This window comes from Schistocerca piceifrons, chromosome 1 (genome assembly GCF_021461385.2).
Source record: "Schistocerca piceifrons isolate TAMUIC-IGC-003096 chromosome 1, iqSchPice1.1, whole genome shotgun sequence".
NCBI lineage: Eukaryota > Metazoa > Arthropoda > Insecta > Orthoptera > Acrididae > Schistocerca > Schistocerca piceifrons.
Window position 1 is genome coordinate 409,078,628 of NC_060138.1, and position 15,658 is coordinate 409,094,285.

The window sequence follows — 15,658 nt, forward strand, 5'->3', positions numbered from 1 at the left end:
GTTAAATATGAATTAAACCATTTGTCCACTGTCCCACTCATACCACAATACTTAAGCTTAACTAGAAGAATTTCATGATTCACACAATCAAAAGCCTTTGCACGGTCACAAAATATCCCAATGGGTAATACTCGGTTATTCAACGCAATTAATATTTGATCAGTTAAAGCATGTAAAGAATTTTCTGTTGAAAAGCCTTTCTGAAAATCAAACTAACATTTTGTTAGTACTTCCTTTTTACGAATATGTGATGCTACTCTTGAATACATTACTTTTTCAAGAACTTTGGATAAAACTGTCAAAAGTGAGATTGGGCGGTAGTTGTTAGCATCAGACCGTCGCCTGTCACCGTCCTTCTGAAAGCTGGCTGCCCTAACAAAACATTCACGCCGGCTCACAGCCGACTAGTCAGATTCAGTCTGTCCTGTGGCAGTCGAACCAGCTGCTTGTACCATTACAGAGAATTTACAGTGTTAACCCATGACGCACAACGTTTTCTTTTGAAAAATATACTGGGGTTGTGGAACCATGTGCAAACAAAATTATCAGTACAAATTTCGTGTGAGGTTAAATCAGAAAGTAATGGATACCTTTGTTTTCAGCAAAGTATTTGTGATTGTGGCGCTTGCATTTCACAGATATAGGAAAAGATCAGACTGGAATGTCTGGACAGGTACGCAGGCATGCATGCAACAGATAGACTACTGCCTAATTTGTCCTACACCTTATGTTTGTTGTTACTTGTGCAACCTCTTGATAACCAGATTCTATTTCATTATTCCCTGACCCAAATTATGAAATACAAATTCCTAAACCTTTTCAAAAGTATAATTTTATTTATTATATGTGATTCCAAGGCAAAGGTTGTTTCTAGAGTTCATTTCAGCGCCAGTGTTTCAGCATGTGGAGGAATGTAAAATATGCAGTACACGTGCTAATGTTTTAATTGTAAGTATAGTATCTCGGTAGTTGAAACCAGATGTTTCGTAGAACAATGTGTCTTAATAATGTCAACTGACATTCAAGAGAAATTAAAATGAGCCAGCGATGGCTGTGACTCTCAGAAGAGGAGAATGTGAAAGGAAACTTGACTTGTTGGTAGTTTATGTAGTTTTATGTCAGTGAATACAAGAGGAAAGTGCACAGTTTCGCTTGGTAAGGATGTCATACGACTGATGCATCCATTCTCATGCTAAGATGGTTCACAGCTATTGTAACTGGCATTTGATTTCTTGGATATTGGCACTGTTATGGAGCTGATGTCGGAGCTGGTCTCACACATTTTCTGTCAAGGGTTCTTGCTGGCGTAAAGGAATACCTCAGATTCTTGCAGTCTGTTAATAGACGTTTCTGACGTGTGTCGATGAGTATTGTTCTGTTGAATGATAGTTTCATGATGATGTCTCATCAAATGTAACACATGTGGATGCAAGATGTCTCTACTGTACCACTCTGTCATCAGAGTTCCTTGAATCACCACCAAGTGACCTCAGGTGGTACATAATGGTTGCCCACTCCATGAGACTACATATGACACCAGCATGTCTCGCCATAACATTTGCAGAATGTTTGCCTCCCTGACCCCTCCTCAATGGCGCCATGCTTTCAGACGATTTATTGCTGAAATTGATACAACACCATTCATCAGCTGCCAATGCTTTCTGTTTGCAGCACAACTGCCAACGAAGCCACTTGTGTTGTGTTGTTAATGGCTGCTTGCGCTACGGATGGCGATCCAGGGATCGTTCAGCAAGTACATTACTTGTACCAATATGGCAGGCACAAGTGTAAAGCGGTTACACAGATCCCTTGTTGTGGCCAGACTTGGTCGACCAGAACATCCTCATGTTCTAATCAATCCATTATCTGTCCAGTGTCAAATCTGAACGCCACACATGATAATATTCGACCAATCAAGGAGATGCAGATTTATAATGATGTTCCTTTCAAAACTCTGTTGTGTTGTCAGCATCGTCACATGGTTACACGGCATTCTCTGTGGATCTTCACATTGCCCACTATCAAATGTACCACATCGCAATTGTATGCCGAGGTACGCCTGATAACATGGCCATATGGTGAAAACATTGTATTTTGGTTGCCATTTAAGCCATCACAGACCACTGAAACTCATTTTCACTGCTATGTAAAATTGCTAACCGGGTCTAAGGCTTCCACCCATCACTCGTTGACCAGTTTCCCGTGGCAGTTGAAGATAGCATAACGAAAGCCGAAGTTGTAATTTTCGCGTTTAAGAAATCGTTCACGAAGCAGAATCGTACAGACATACCGCAGTTTGACCATCGAACAGACTTGTATGTACGAATCAATAAACATCTCTGGCGTAGAGAAACAACTGAAAGAGTTGAAAACAAATAAATCGCCAGGTCTAGATGGAATTCCAGTTCGGTTTTACAAAGTGTTCTACGGCATTGTCTCCTTCCCTAGCTTGCATTTATTGCGAATCTCTCTCTCAGCACAGAGTTCCAAGTAATTGGAAAAAAGCAAAGGTGATTCCTGTGTATAAGGGCAAGCGAATGGATCCACAAAATTACAAACTAGTGTCCCTAACATCGGTTTGCTGCAGACATCTTGAATATAGTCTTAGTTCGAATATAACAAATTTTCTTGAAATCAGGAAGATTATGTGATAAACTGAGAATGAGTAAAGGACACCAAGCAGATTCGACATTTATAGATTTCCGGAAAGCATGGGTAAAGGACACCAGGCAGATTCAACATTTATAGATTTCCGGAAAGCATGTGACACGGTTCTCATTGTAGACTGTTAAAGATGGTACGAGGACATCAAATAGTGTCCCAGATATGTAAGTGGCTCGAATACTTCTTAAGTAATAGAGCCCAGTATGTCCTCCTCGATGGGGAATGTTCGTCAGAGGCAAGGTTATCTTCAGGAGTGTCACAGAGAAGTGTTATAGGTCTGCTATTATTAATTTTCTGTTCTAGAATATAGTTTTAATGCTTTTCGCGATTAATTTGTAATCTAATGCTGGTTTATGATGCGGCATATGTCCACGGAGAGATTTAACAAGAAACGTTTACGAGTTTATAGTGCTCCATATGTCCATCAAAAGATCCAACTAGAAAAATTTAGTATCTTTTCCCTAATTACAATGCAATTCGTACAGCAGAGAAATTCAGTGCTCGGGAATGTAATCAATAATTTATGGGAATAGTGTTAATGAAAGTGATGGAGTCACCTAAGCGCCTATAAAAATTTTGAGTAGTGGTCGTGTAATAAACCTATCAGCCAAGATAGAACCGTGTGAACAGGATGCGACAGACAACGATAATGCAACTGTTTCGTGAGAATACGATCATGAGCATGATTGAACAGTATTAATAAGTACAGATAACTAACTTGGATACTCTTAATCCATAACTTTTAAACGTATAGTCTATCGTCCTCTAAGAGACCTTAAAATGTGGTGATAGTTTGTGCACTAAGGAACCCAATAACTGTTATCTACTCTATATTTTATTTAGTGTTTCACGCTATTGGAAATCACACATAAATTTATGGCTATGGTACAGTAATGGGACAAAAATCATAAATTTATGTTTATATTCACGTTTTCCAACCACTAAATTCCCTAACGGTCTTTTGGGCGCACTATGATTCCCAACTAGTGTCTACCCATATAAAGAAATTACTTTAATGCGCTACGTTTGCGAAAATTCTTTTATATTTCGATCGACTTATGCCATATCTGATTTTTATTTATTGACTGTAATTGTTGACTACAATGAATCAAGAATCTCATCGATTCAACATTAAAAAGAGTTATAGGTAATGTATATAATTTTTTGGGAATAAAAACGTGATACAAGTAAGTTGCATGCTTTTTATTATCCGTGCAACTGTTCAGTTTCAACTGCGGCTCATTTTCAAGCAGCTGTAATACTTTCAAAAACGGTGACATTGGTATCTATGTCAACTGTCTACAAGCTCTCGCATATACGTATGCTTTATAATACAAAGTACTTATGTATCTTAAGCTTCCAGCTTGAATTGCGGGGGCTTGTAGACAACTGATGCATAAACCAACGTCGTCATTTCTGAACGTATTACAGTTGCTTGAAAATGACCTATGGAATTGGCCAATTGCACATATAGATAAACAACCTACATGGATCATGTTTTCATTCTGAAAGGTGTTGAGGCTGTGGACGCCCACAAAAACAAAATTACACAAATTATGTGATCATTACATTGTCTTTTTATTTCCCATTACTAATCACAAAATTTTAGCACCCAGTGTTATTTAGGACTGTTGATGTTTTAAGAAATAAAAGGGCAATATTATTTATTCTAGGTACACTGCGCCTCCTGCTCAACTCGTGAAGGCAGGTAATTTAATAATGCGTAAGTGTTCGTTTGCAGCCAAGGGCGCCCATATCCAGGGCCCCAAGGTGGGGCCGCCCCTCTAGCTCTCGGGGAGAAGAAAAAATATAGTGTAGTCAGGAGTTTTCCTTCCAAGAAAATGATTTACGGTCGGTATTAAGCAGGTTTGCAACGGGGTCGGAACTGGAACTTTATTATGGCTTCTTGCAAGTCGCCACTCTTCTTCCTCCAAAATGTTAAATATACTCCATATCCCCAGATCTAGCCCCCCTCCCCCCCCCCCCCCGACAGATTATATAATTTGGGCACTCTTGTTTGAAACATAACGGTCCTTACACCTTTAATTCCAGATGCCTTATACATACTAATTTTATGTGTTTCCTTCTAAGTTGTAACAATTTATTGCAAATTACTGACATTTTTCAAGATAGTAACTGTTAGTAGCATTTAACTATGAAATTGGTGCACGAAAATCTGTACGAAATGCATTTGCCTGTTCAAGAAACTGTCAGTCGAATTAACAGTTGCGAACATCGTGCCTGGGGCAACTACATCACAAGCAGTTATGTTCTTTTGTTTGTTGATAAAAACGTAAGAATTTCGTGTGCAGCAGTGCACGAAAAACAGTTATAATCTGGACGCTGGAAATAACAAATACATCTACATGCTGCTGCGGACAATGAATTGTGGACTTGCTGTTAAAATCATTGGACACTAACGCAACGTGATTTCTCTTGAAAGTAGATGTATAAAAAAAGTACACGGAAGCATTGTCACAATCATATACGTAGAACTGTTAGGGAAGATCGAAATATCAGCTAGTTTCATCTAAATCACAATGTGGGAAATGAACCGTAATTTTCGTCGTGGGCGGAGAACATGGCCCCACCTTCAAGGCGTGAGTCACGCGATGTTGGGAGCAGGCCTCTATGGTGTCGATCTGCACAGCATTCGTATCAATATATGACAACGTTATCTACCGAAATATGAAAATCTGATGAGAAATTTCACGTCTGTAGATCTACAAACCGCAGGAATTTTTTTGGTAGTGATAACGTGTTAGCTACCTGTGCCATTGATACAGTTCTTGACCTTTGATCACCGGCAGAATTTGAGAACATAATTCTGTTACAGATCCTAAAATAATTGAATAGAATAGCACAACATTGATGTACGACATAAATAGGCTGTTTTGCAAGGAATGCTTAACAAATACCTGCAGATTGGCCGCAATCAGCACATTCTTGCTGAGCCGCGCGTCCCTTGCGTAAGTTTCCCATTTGACAATGGCTTCATACCAAAGATTCAAAGATGGCTGTTCCATGACGTGTGAACAGATTGCACGTTCTGACTGCAACAGTCTAGCGAAATATTTATGGTGGCTTATTAGCAGTGCCGTATATAATTTATCTCGAAATGATTGATTATAACTGTGTCTTGAATGCAATATGGTATAGGCTACGGTATTTACTAACAGCGATCTTTTAAATTTTTTGTGCAGTTTATATAATTCTGTTTACAATAAGGGGAAATGTGTAAAACTTTCCCCTTTCAATTGTGTTAATATTCCTATATAGATCTGCTAGGGGGATTTAATTTAAAATTCTTGGTGAAACCTTTTCTCTCTCGTTTTATCTCCTGTCTCAGTAAACCATTTTTAGGTTTTCCGTGGTTTCTCTAAATAGTAAATATTTTTTTACAATTACGACTATATGGGGTACCAAACAAAATTTATGATTGGGTTGAGGATGCTTTGGTAGGGACTGTGCAGCAGATTATGTTGAATGGAGAGCCACTGACATAAATAAAAGTAATTTCGGCCGTGCAACAGGCAAGTCTGAGTTGTTTTATGTTGTCTGTTAATGATCTGGCAGACAACATTAGTAGCTCAGACTTTTTACATATGATGTAGTTACCTGTACTGAAGCACTCTCTGAAAAAAGTAGAAGAAATAGTCAGTTGAATTTCAAATTGGTAAAGATTGGCAACTTGCTTTAAATCAACACAAATGTAAAATTATGCACTTCACAAAACATCAAAAATGTAGTAGACCTAACTTTGACTACAATATCAATGATTCACAATTGGAATCAGAAAACTCATAAAATTTCTGGGTGTAACAAGAAATGGAATGATCACTTAAGCTCAGTCATATTTATGGCAGGTCGCAGCTACTTTGGTTCATTGACAGAGTACTGGGAAAAAGCTGTCAGTCAACAAACTAAACTGTTTACAAATTACTTGTGCCCTGTTATATCCCTCTTTGATGTGGGTCCAACATATTTGAGCAAAAATTATTGGAAGATACTAAAAATATACAAATACAAATGGTCATTGGTTTGTTCGACTCACAGTAGAGCATCATGGAAATGTTGGAAACCTGAATTGCAGCTGCTTGAAAGTAGATACAAATTATCCCACAAATCTTCTTACAGTATTTCAAGATTCAGAATTAAGTGAATTTAGGATCTCATTCAGTCACCTACGTTCTGCTCCCATACAGATCGTGAAGAAAAGATTAGAGTAATTACAGCACGCGCACAAACATTTAAGCATTGTTTCTTCCCATGCTCCATATGCAGTTGGAATGGGAAGAAACCCCAACATGTGGTACCATGCTAATCATCCTCTACTCAGCCACATAGTTCACAATGTTTATGTTTAAGGGTAAGCATATTGTTAATATCGTCTACAACATGTGTCATATCTAGCTATAAATCCCCTTCCTGCCTGTTCAATGTAAAAGAAGACAAGGGGGAAAAACATCACAAGACCATTTGATTTTGTAGACATCAGAGGCATGTCACATTCATTTTACTACTCTTAGAACATGACTATGAGAAATTGTCCAGGAAAATGTGTTGCTATTCGTGACAATCCTATTTCTTGTATGGCCTAAATTCTTTATAGGACAGCCTCAAGGTTTCTGTTGTTTTCTTGTGGAGGGTGTCTTTGGTCCTGAAGAGTGGTCTTATATATTCTTCTTTATGAAATTTATGCTGTGACATTGCAACTTGTGCTTTAAGATGATAAATTTGGTGCTTTGTTCCTTATGTCATGGAACCAAGCGAGATGGTGTAGTGAATAGTAAACTGGACCTGCATTCGGGAGAACAATGGTTCAGATCCCTATCTAGCCATCCAGATTTAGGTTTTTCCTGATTTCCCTAAATCACGTAAAGCAAATTTTCCTTTCTTCTTTTATTATTAATCAGTAACACTTTTTTTTTCTTTTGAAGTAACACTGCCCACACGTGGGAAAAAATCCTACACAAATCATTCAGAGATCCGTATAAAAGAGAGCACGCCGAGTCACATAAATTGACAGCTCTCAAGAATATGATCAACACAGCATTGAAACTGCTTCTGTAGCAAAGTGTCCTCTCAAGCAAGGAGCTGTACAATGAAGTATCCATAAATGTGAGTATAAACAATCACCAGTGAGACCATGATTAAAAATATAAGTTGGTAGATGACAAAACACAACATGGAAAAGACAAAGAATAAAAGAGTTTACCCTAAAGGACCTTCTATTCACAGCATTCCTTTCATGGCAAGTAGTTTGTACCATATAACCAAAAATCTTAAGAAATATGAAATTGATCATTTTCTCTACCAAGGGTAGATTAAAGCAGAACCTTTCACACACAACTGTTCAAAAAGAGAAAAAGAAGGGTTGCAGGTGAACTATAATCTACAAAATCAGCTGCAGTTATGGATGTTTGTACACTGGACAGATAGGAAGGGATTTTGACAGCGGATATAGCAAACATTCTCACATGAAAAAGTCACCGGTTGCAATTCAGCTGAATCGAACAAAACAGAGTTTGAAAATGTTGACACTGTACTTGCCATACTATATACTCAACATGAAGATCCTAGATTAAATATCTTAGATAAGGTTGTAATCTGTAAGCATCACTAAATGTAGCTTGCCTGTAGTCTAACCGGGAAACTAGTTAGTGAATTCATAAAAGTCATAGAGGGCTCCAGCAAGAATGGACGTTAACTGCTAAAATACATCATTAGAATATTTGTACATAGGTATTCAATTTCTGCATAAGAATTCACTGTAATACTTCCGTGGAAAAAAACAGATGTGGAAATTGAAAGTCCATGGTGGCATATAAATAATGCAATTAGTAAAGTTAACAGCTCACCATGTATTTGAGGTGTTGTGTAGTTAATAGGCACATACGTAAACCAGAAAATGTTGCTAAGCGTTCACACGATGCCCATAACTCACAGTTTATTACTCCAAATTCTGTGCAAGTTTTGTTGTAATCATAAAGTAAAATATGTTCTCACTTCTGTGTAAAATCATGTTTGAATATTTGGAAGTTATAGGTTGTACAAAGGGTGTTATCTTTCATCCTTATCATTGTCAGTTGTAGGTCATATGCATGTCACACCAAGATTATGCACAGCGTGGCTAAGACAGCACTGCAGGTGTTCACCCAGTCATAAATTACTATTATTCTATGTACTTCAAGGGAAATTCTATATTTTAGAAATTATAATGGCATCATGTTCCCAAGAACTATGCTGATGAACTAAAATCCAATAATATTATCCTTATAACTAAGATTCTGAAACATGCTATAACTAATAAACATAAAATTTGGTGACATGTTAATGTAGTGTTAAATTTAGAAACCTGGGGGTTTCTGCAATGACTCACTTTGTGTGAACGAAGAATTTTTGGGATCTTAAGACTGCCAGATCTTTCCTTTACACCTGATTCTTACACACAAAAGTTATTCATAATTGGAGATACCTTGTGTTTCCAATATAAGGACACATCTCCATGATGAGGAAATTGCATTGGATAGTGAACCTATTTCAGGCTCTATAACATTGGTAAAGTTAAATTATGTGTATTTTTTCTTCAAATGAGGCCAAGTACTTTTTTTAGACGTATTGCTGGGACTACATACTCCATTCAGGAATCAACATGTGTGGTGTCTATTTTCAATGCATTACTATGATGGTAGTGAGAATCATACCTACTGAAATTCCTGTTTGTGACCTATTTACCGATGGGGCTTCCTAAAACTTTTATTCGTGACTCTGGAGGAAAATGTTTACAAAAGCAACAGGAACTTTCATTTTTGCATTATCTCACACAGATTTTGCAGAATTTGAGAAACACTTTGACCCAACTTTTTGTCTGTTTAACCCCATTTGCTGGATTAAGTGAATCCTATGTCAGAAGTAACTGAACCTCTCATTAAATAAATGAATTACAAGACCCTAATTCCAAAAATGTATTGTGAAAACATTAATAACAATGCTAAACACAGCTTTATAAGTATATTAATGAAAAATGTGGAAATAACAAAATTAGTGCACTATAAATTTAGTGACATAAATCTAGAACCAAATTGTATTTTCATAGCAAGCCCTAGGGCCATGTATTGGATTGGGAGTTTGGCAATTATCTAATTTGAAGCAAAGAAAGTATCATCTTCTTCTGCAGCTTCAAATTTTGTCATAAAAACAACTCTTTTAACACATTTTACTTCACAGCCATCATTGTACACATTTTAAAGCCTTGAGCAATACAACAGTGACCACTCATGGCAGTTTTCCCTTCTATTTTGACTACAATGAAGTCCCTTTCTTCACTGTTTCAACATTTTCATCACTGCTTGTGTATAGAGGAATCGATGTACTGGACATAAATCAGCATCTTCAGAGTTGCTGCTGCTCTCTTCAACATTTGGCATTTGACTGAAGGCTGTAAATCATTGAATGTATGCTTTTTTGGCAGCTGCTTTGATCTTCTATCTTTTGCTGCTGCCTCTACCAGTTGTGTACTGGTATCTGGTAAGGACAGATGATTTTCCTTCCTTTCTACCTCTTGTTGTTTTCCTTGCACTAATCTTAGAATTGGGCAAAAACTTGCACAGGGTGTGTAATTTCCGTTTGCTGATTTTGTCTGATGTTCAGCATTCCCCACAGTGTGATCTGTAGGTTTGTTAGCATTTTCTTCCAGTGAGTCAATGGCTGTTGCTGAATTTGTAGAGATCTGCCAATTGTATTTGATGAAAACAAAATCATGGTTGGTAAATATGTTTGAATTGAAAGGTTCAATATCACTGACAATAAAGCCTTTCGAGACGTTGGAGACAGTAAAATCCAAAGGATATGCTACCTTTACAAGGTTGCAAAGTCTTATATGGTAATTCTGGGGACACCAGCAAGTGCTTCTATGAAGTTACTCATTATATTCATTCATTGCCAGCTTTCTAGGGCTAAACTGAGCAGTATCACCTAACTCCAAACTTTAGTGGTCCAGTTAACTCCACCTTCACTTTATCAAAAATATTCAAAATAGTGGGAAAATGGCTCCATGCACAGATTATATTTCATGGAATATCATAATGCAATAAACATGGAATTTAAATCAAAGAAACAACATTGTGTACTATTGATAGTTAAAATTTTAAGAGGATTTGTTAGATGTGAGAAAAAATAACTCTTATCGCTGGATTTCACATTTATGTGTGTATTTAGCTTACATTCAGCAACCATGTAAGTTCAAACTATACTTGGCCTAAGAAAACAACTTTGTGGGCCTAAAGAAATAATTATCACTCTTCAATTGCTAATTAATGTGATGGTCCAATTAACCTCAAGGTTCAGTATCACCAATCTCCCCTAAACATAAAACAAATAATTGAGAATATTGGATTCATAAGAGATATGTTTAAACATAAACGCTAGATAGAAAGATGCCAGTAAATGGAAGATGCCATCTCAAAATGCTTGAAATACCATTGACTTAAAAAGGGAAATAAGTGCTTTTGCAGAGAGAAGACAAATAGTTACCATGGGAAAAAACTTCTTAAAGCCAAGATCACATAAATGTTTCATTTAAAAACAACTGGTCTCAACAGACTTTGCTGTCATCTTCAGGTCTGTAACATAGTGCATGTACATGGAATATATCTCATATCATGAGTTATGATGTAATATATGAAATAAAAAATTTACTTAGATGTTACAAGAAATGGTAATGGAGCTGTACATTTACATATCTTCAAAAATCTATGTTATAAAATGTGTTCATTTTGAGTTGGACCTCATACCATGTTGTTATGTTATAAAATGTAGCATGTAATATAAAAGTTTGTTATAAATAAAACATTTAAAATCAAGAAGCACCTTGTACACATGACCATGTCCATGTACATAGCACTCACAGTTGATGGTTATGCCATAAAAAAACAGTATGTTGTAAAATACACATTAGCACATCTATTAATGTTAGCTGGATGTGTTCTAATCATTGAATATTCACCTTAGACTATGTATAAGGTACAACCTCTCAGCATGAGAAAATTCAATCAAAAACTTTTCATCTTTGTATTGGGTGTTCTGTGTCTTTTAGGTCTACAATGCACTTACAAAATCTACCAAATACCTTTCTACAACCATAAGCTCTTCACTGTACTCAAAATGTTCCCTAGCCACAAATGTTTTTAAAAAAGGAAGGAATGAAGGCTGAGTTGAACATCCCATCAACATCGAGGTCATTATAGACAGAGTGCAGGCTTGGGTGGTGTCAAAGATGGGGGAGGATATCGGCCAAGCCCTTTCAAGGGAACCATCCTGGCATTTGCCTGGAGCAGTTTAGGGAAATAATGGAAAACCTAAATCTGGATTGCTAGATATGGGTGTGAATTGTTGTCTTCCCACAAATGTTTTTATATGTGAGAATAGGTGGATGGTAGATGATATCAAATGTCATAAATTGGGTTGATATTCCAGCAATTCATAGCTTAAATCTTTGACTCCTAAAAATTCTTGGAGAGCAACCGCATTATCTAGAAGATAATTTTCTTTTGCAATCCATTCTTAAGTATTTTTTATCCAGTTGCATCAGAAGATTTATGTAGCATTCACCAGTTACTGTTTTATCATGTGCAAGGTAATCAGTAAGAACAATCCATTTCCCGTACCAGAAAACAGCAGGTATATCCTTTCTGACAGGTGGAACTGACATGGTATTTTTGAAGCATGGCCAATGGATTCTGCCACCTGTTTTCATTACTGTTACATTTCTAGTTTGAAATGATCAACCAACTTCTAAGTATGGTGACAAATAGGAGCATAGTCACTTGCATTATTTTTAATTTGATGCAACCATTGTTGAGAACTGATTGCATGTTGTGGGTCATCAATTGAAGGACCAGCTTAAAGAGAAGATGACAAAATTTGAACTTGGTCACCCAGTTCTTAAATGTTAAAAATGAAGAGAGAGACTCATTACAAAACTACACATTACACAACAAAATTTTTATATTAGTGTGATATTCCAGTTTATTCATTTACAATTACTTCAAAAAGCCACATAAGCAAAACTATTCCACAGATCAAGTTGACACTTAAGTTAATTATTATGCAGAATGCACCAACATCACACAAACAACGTATCATTTATGTAAATGTCATCTTTGTATCTGCCTGAGAACTTTTACTTTTTCCCCCACAAACGGTTGAATGTTTTTGTTAGATGTATGTGAAAACCTTTGTTAACCAAAGAAACTGTTTTATAATTATAGCTGGTGATTATAACAGCATTAGTTTGTTAGCATAGTTAAATATTTTCTCAGAGAAGTTGGATTTATTTATTGAGCTGCATGTGTGTTCCTCTTTGTAGGTAGAATTTTGTGAAGAAGAGGGGCAGAGGTACAATGTCTCAGGCACGTGTTCACCAAGTGGAGGAAGTCCTGACAGGCAATACTGCAGCTCCACAACACAACCTGGTCCTGGCAATGCTGAAGTAAGTATTTTACAAAATACAGTTTCTTCCAGTGGCAAGTAATATGTTAAATCTAATGTACCACATGTGAAAATTTGTTAAAAAAATGCACAGTTTTCAATCTTAGAACTTGTAAATTTGAAAACCACATCTATATTTCTAACTTATAATTCCACTTGCACAGCCTTTTCCGGATACATGTAGAGTGACTTCACTGTAACAGGTGCCAAAATATAGGCACAAACCAAAGGCAGCATAAGTAATAGCTATATAATTCATTCATTGATTCATTCACTTCCTCATCCAGTGAAAGAGAGGAAAGTGTCAAATGATGTAGGGTTATTCATATTCAGCATCTTGAGTCAAGGACAGGAATCTGTAAGCCAGAATTTTGTGATCTTTTGTGGAGCTATGTCTGTAGTTTTCCTTAACTTTGCCACTAAGCAGTACTCTCTATCACATTTTTTATGTGTTTTTTTCTGGTAAGGGTAAGACGTTCTTTCATCAACAAGGTTGTTATAGACAATCAGTTCAGGTATGAGACCGAGAACAGATGATGATATTTTTTAATGAATCACCCTACCAACTCCTGTGCGTGATTTAGGGAAATGAGGGGAAATGTGACTCATGACTGTTAGGCGAAAGACCTGAATGCAGATTTACATCTACATTTCCAAACCACTGCAATGTACATGGGACAGGATACAACCCATTGTACCAGTTATTAGGGTTTCTTCCTGTTCCATTCACATGAGGATCATTGGATGAATGATTGTTTGAAAGACTCTGTGTGCACTGTAACTAGTCTACCTAGTTATTGTAATTGCTACGGCAGCAGTACTTAGAGGGCTCTAGTATATTCTTAGATCCCTCACTTGAAGCTGGTTCTTGAAACTTTATCAATTAGATTTTACAGGATGTTTCACATCTATCTTCAGGTATCTGCCAGTTCAGTTTTTGCAGCATACCTGTGGCCCTCTCCCATGGGTCAAATGAATTTGTGACCAGTTGTGCTGCCCTTCTTTGTATATGTTCAGTAGCCTTTATTAGTCCTTTTTGGTATGGGTTCCATACACTTGGGCAATATTGTGGGATGGGTAACATGAGTTTTTTGTAAACAATCCTAATAGACTGATTGCATTTCCCAGTATCTTATCAATGAACTGAAGTCTTCAATCTGCTTTACCTATGACTGAGCTTATGTGATCATCATGTTTCATGTCCTTGCAAATATTTACACTCAGATATTACCAAATATCTACAAGTTATTGCAGGAGAAATGGTCAAAATTCGGCGGTATGACACGAATGATCATTCAAAGCAAAGAAGTCCGGTGGACATAGGCTCCAGATGTGTACCTTAAGAGCTTTGAGCACTCTATCTTCAATATTATGAAACAAATCTTTTCAACTAAAAGCTCTTTGCTTTCCATATTTTGAGTGGAGTTGGTACGGACCTAAACAAGAAAAAATTGTCTAGTAAATATATGCTGTAAAATTCGTACCTTAAGAGCTATGAGCACTTGTTCAGGAGAAGAGATGTGTTTCACAGTAGCAAAGATGAACAAAGGCTCATAAATCTTAAGGTATTTATTTCAGAGCCCATGTTTACTGGACATAAGTGGTCTTATATAGAAAGAATGGTTTGACAGTTCTTCCCATGCTAGTCTATCTCTGATAAACCTACATTCATTTGAATCTGCTTATTGATCTTCCTCTACAATTTTTATCCCTCACACTTTCTTCCATTGACAGCTGACCATTCCTTGATGCTGAAGGATCCTCTGTATTAGTCTGTTTTTCCTAATTCAATTCAGTACTCATTAATTCGTTATTCATTCTACCCATCTAATCATCAGCATTCTTCTGTCACACCACATTTCAAAATCCTCTATTCTCTTTGAATGTGAACTACTTATCGTCCATGTTTCACTTCACGTTCCTTACATTTGCGTGTACATACCTTAAAACAGACTTCATAACACTTGAATTGACATTAGATATTAACAAAATCCACTTTTGAGAAATGTTCTTCTTGGTGTTGACATCTGCCTTTTATATTCTGTCTACTTGCCTATCATTAGTTATTTTGCTGTCCACATAGCAAAACTCATCTGCTGCTTTTGGTGTTTCATTTCCTAATATAATTCCCTCTGCATCACCTGGTTTAATTTAACTATGTTCCATTATCCTTGCTTTATTTTTGTTGATAGCCAATGAAAGACTTTGGTGAATTTCTGAGTGTTTTGTGATGTCATCAACATCTTAAAAACACCAATTAGAAGGGGCTTGAAAGTCTTATCTCTCATAGCCATTAATATTGTAACATTTGTGATTATATAGTTTTTATCAACTGTATCATTTTCATTTGTCAGTTCACTGAAGTTGGTTATGTACTTAGCAGTATGATAAAAATGTAATATTGAGGAGAGCTGGGTGTAACTACTGATTTGTAAATTTTCATCTTCCTTCTCTTCTTCTTCTTCTTCTTCTTCTTCTGTTACTTCTTCCTCCCCCTTGAGAC

The 15,658-nt window shown here is 36.7% G+C and overlaps 1 protein-coding gene across 4 annotated transcripts in view; it reads left to right on the plus strand.

The window, feature by feature from the left end:
- Nucleotides 1–15,658, plus strand: part of LOC124788942 (steroid hormone receptor ERR1-like) — a 366,179-nt gene that overhangs the window by 293,017 nt on the left and 57,504 nt on the right. For all 4 annotated transcript variants that reach the window (XM_047256232.1, XM_047256238.1, XM_047256251.1 and 1 more), the window contains one exon: nt 13,034–13,156. In XM_047256232.1, coding sequence (XP_047112188.1) covers nt 13,034–13,156 — 123 coding nt within the window. The remainder of the gene's footprint in view (nt 1–13,033; nt 13,157–15,658) is intronic.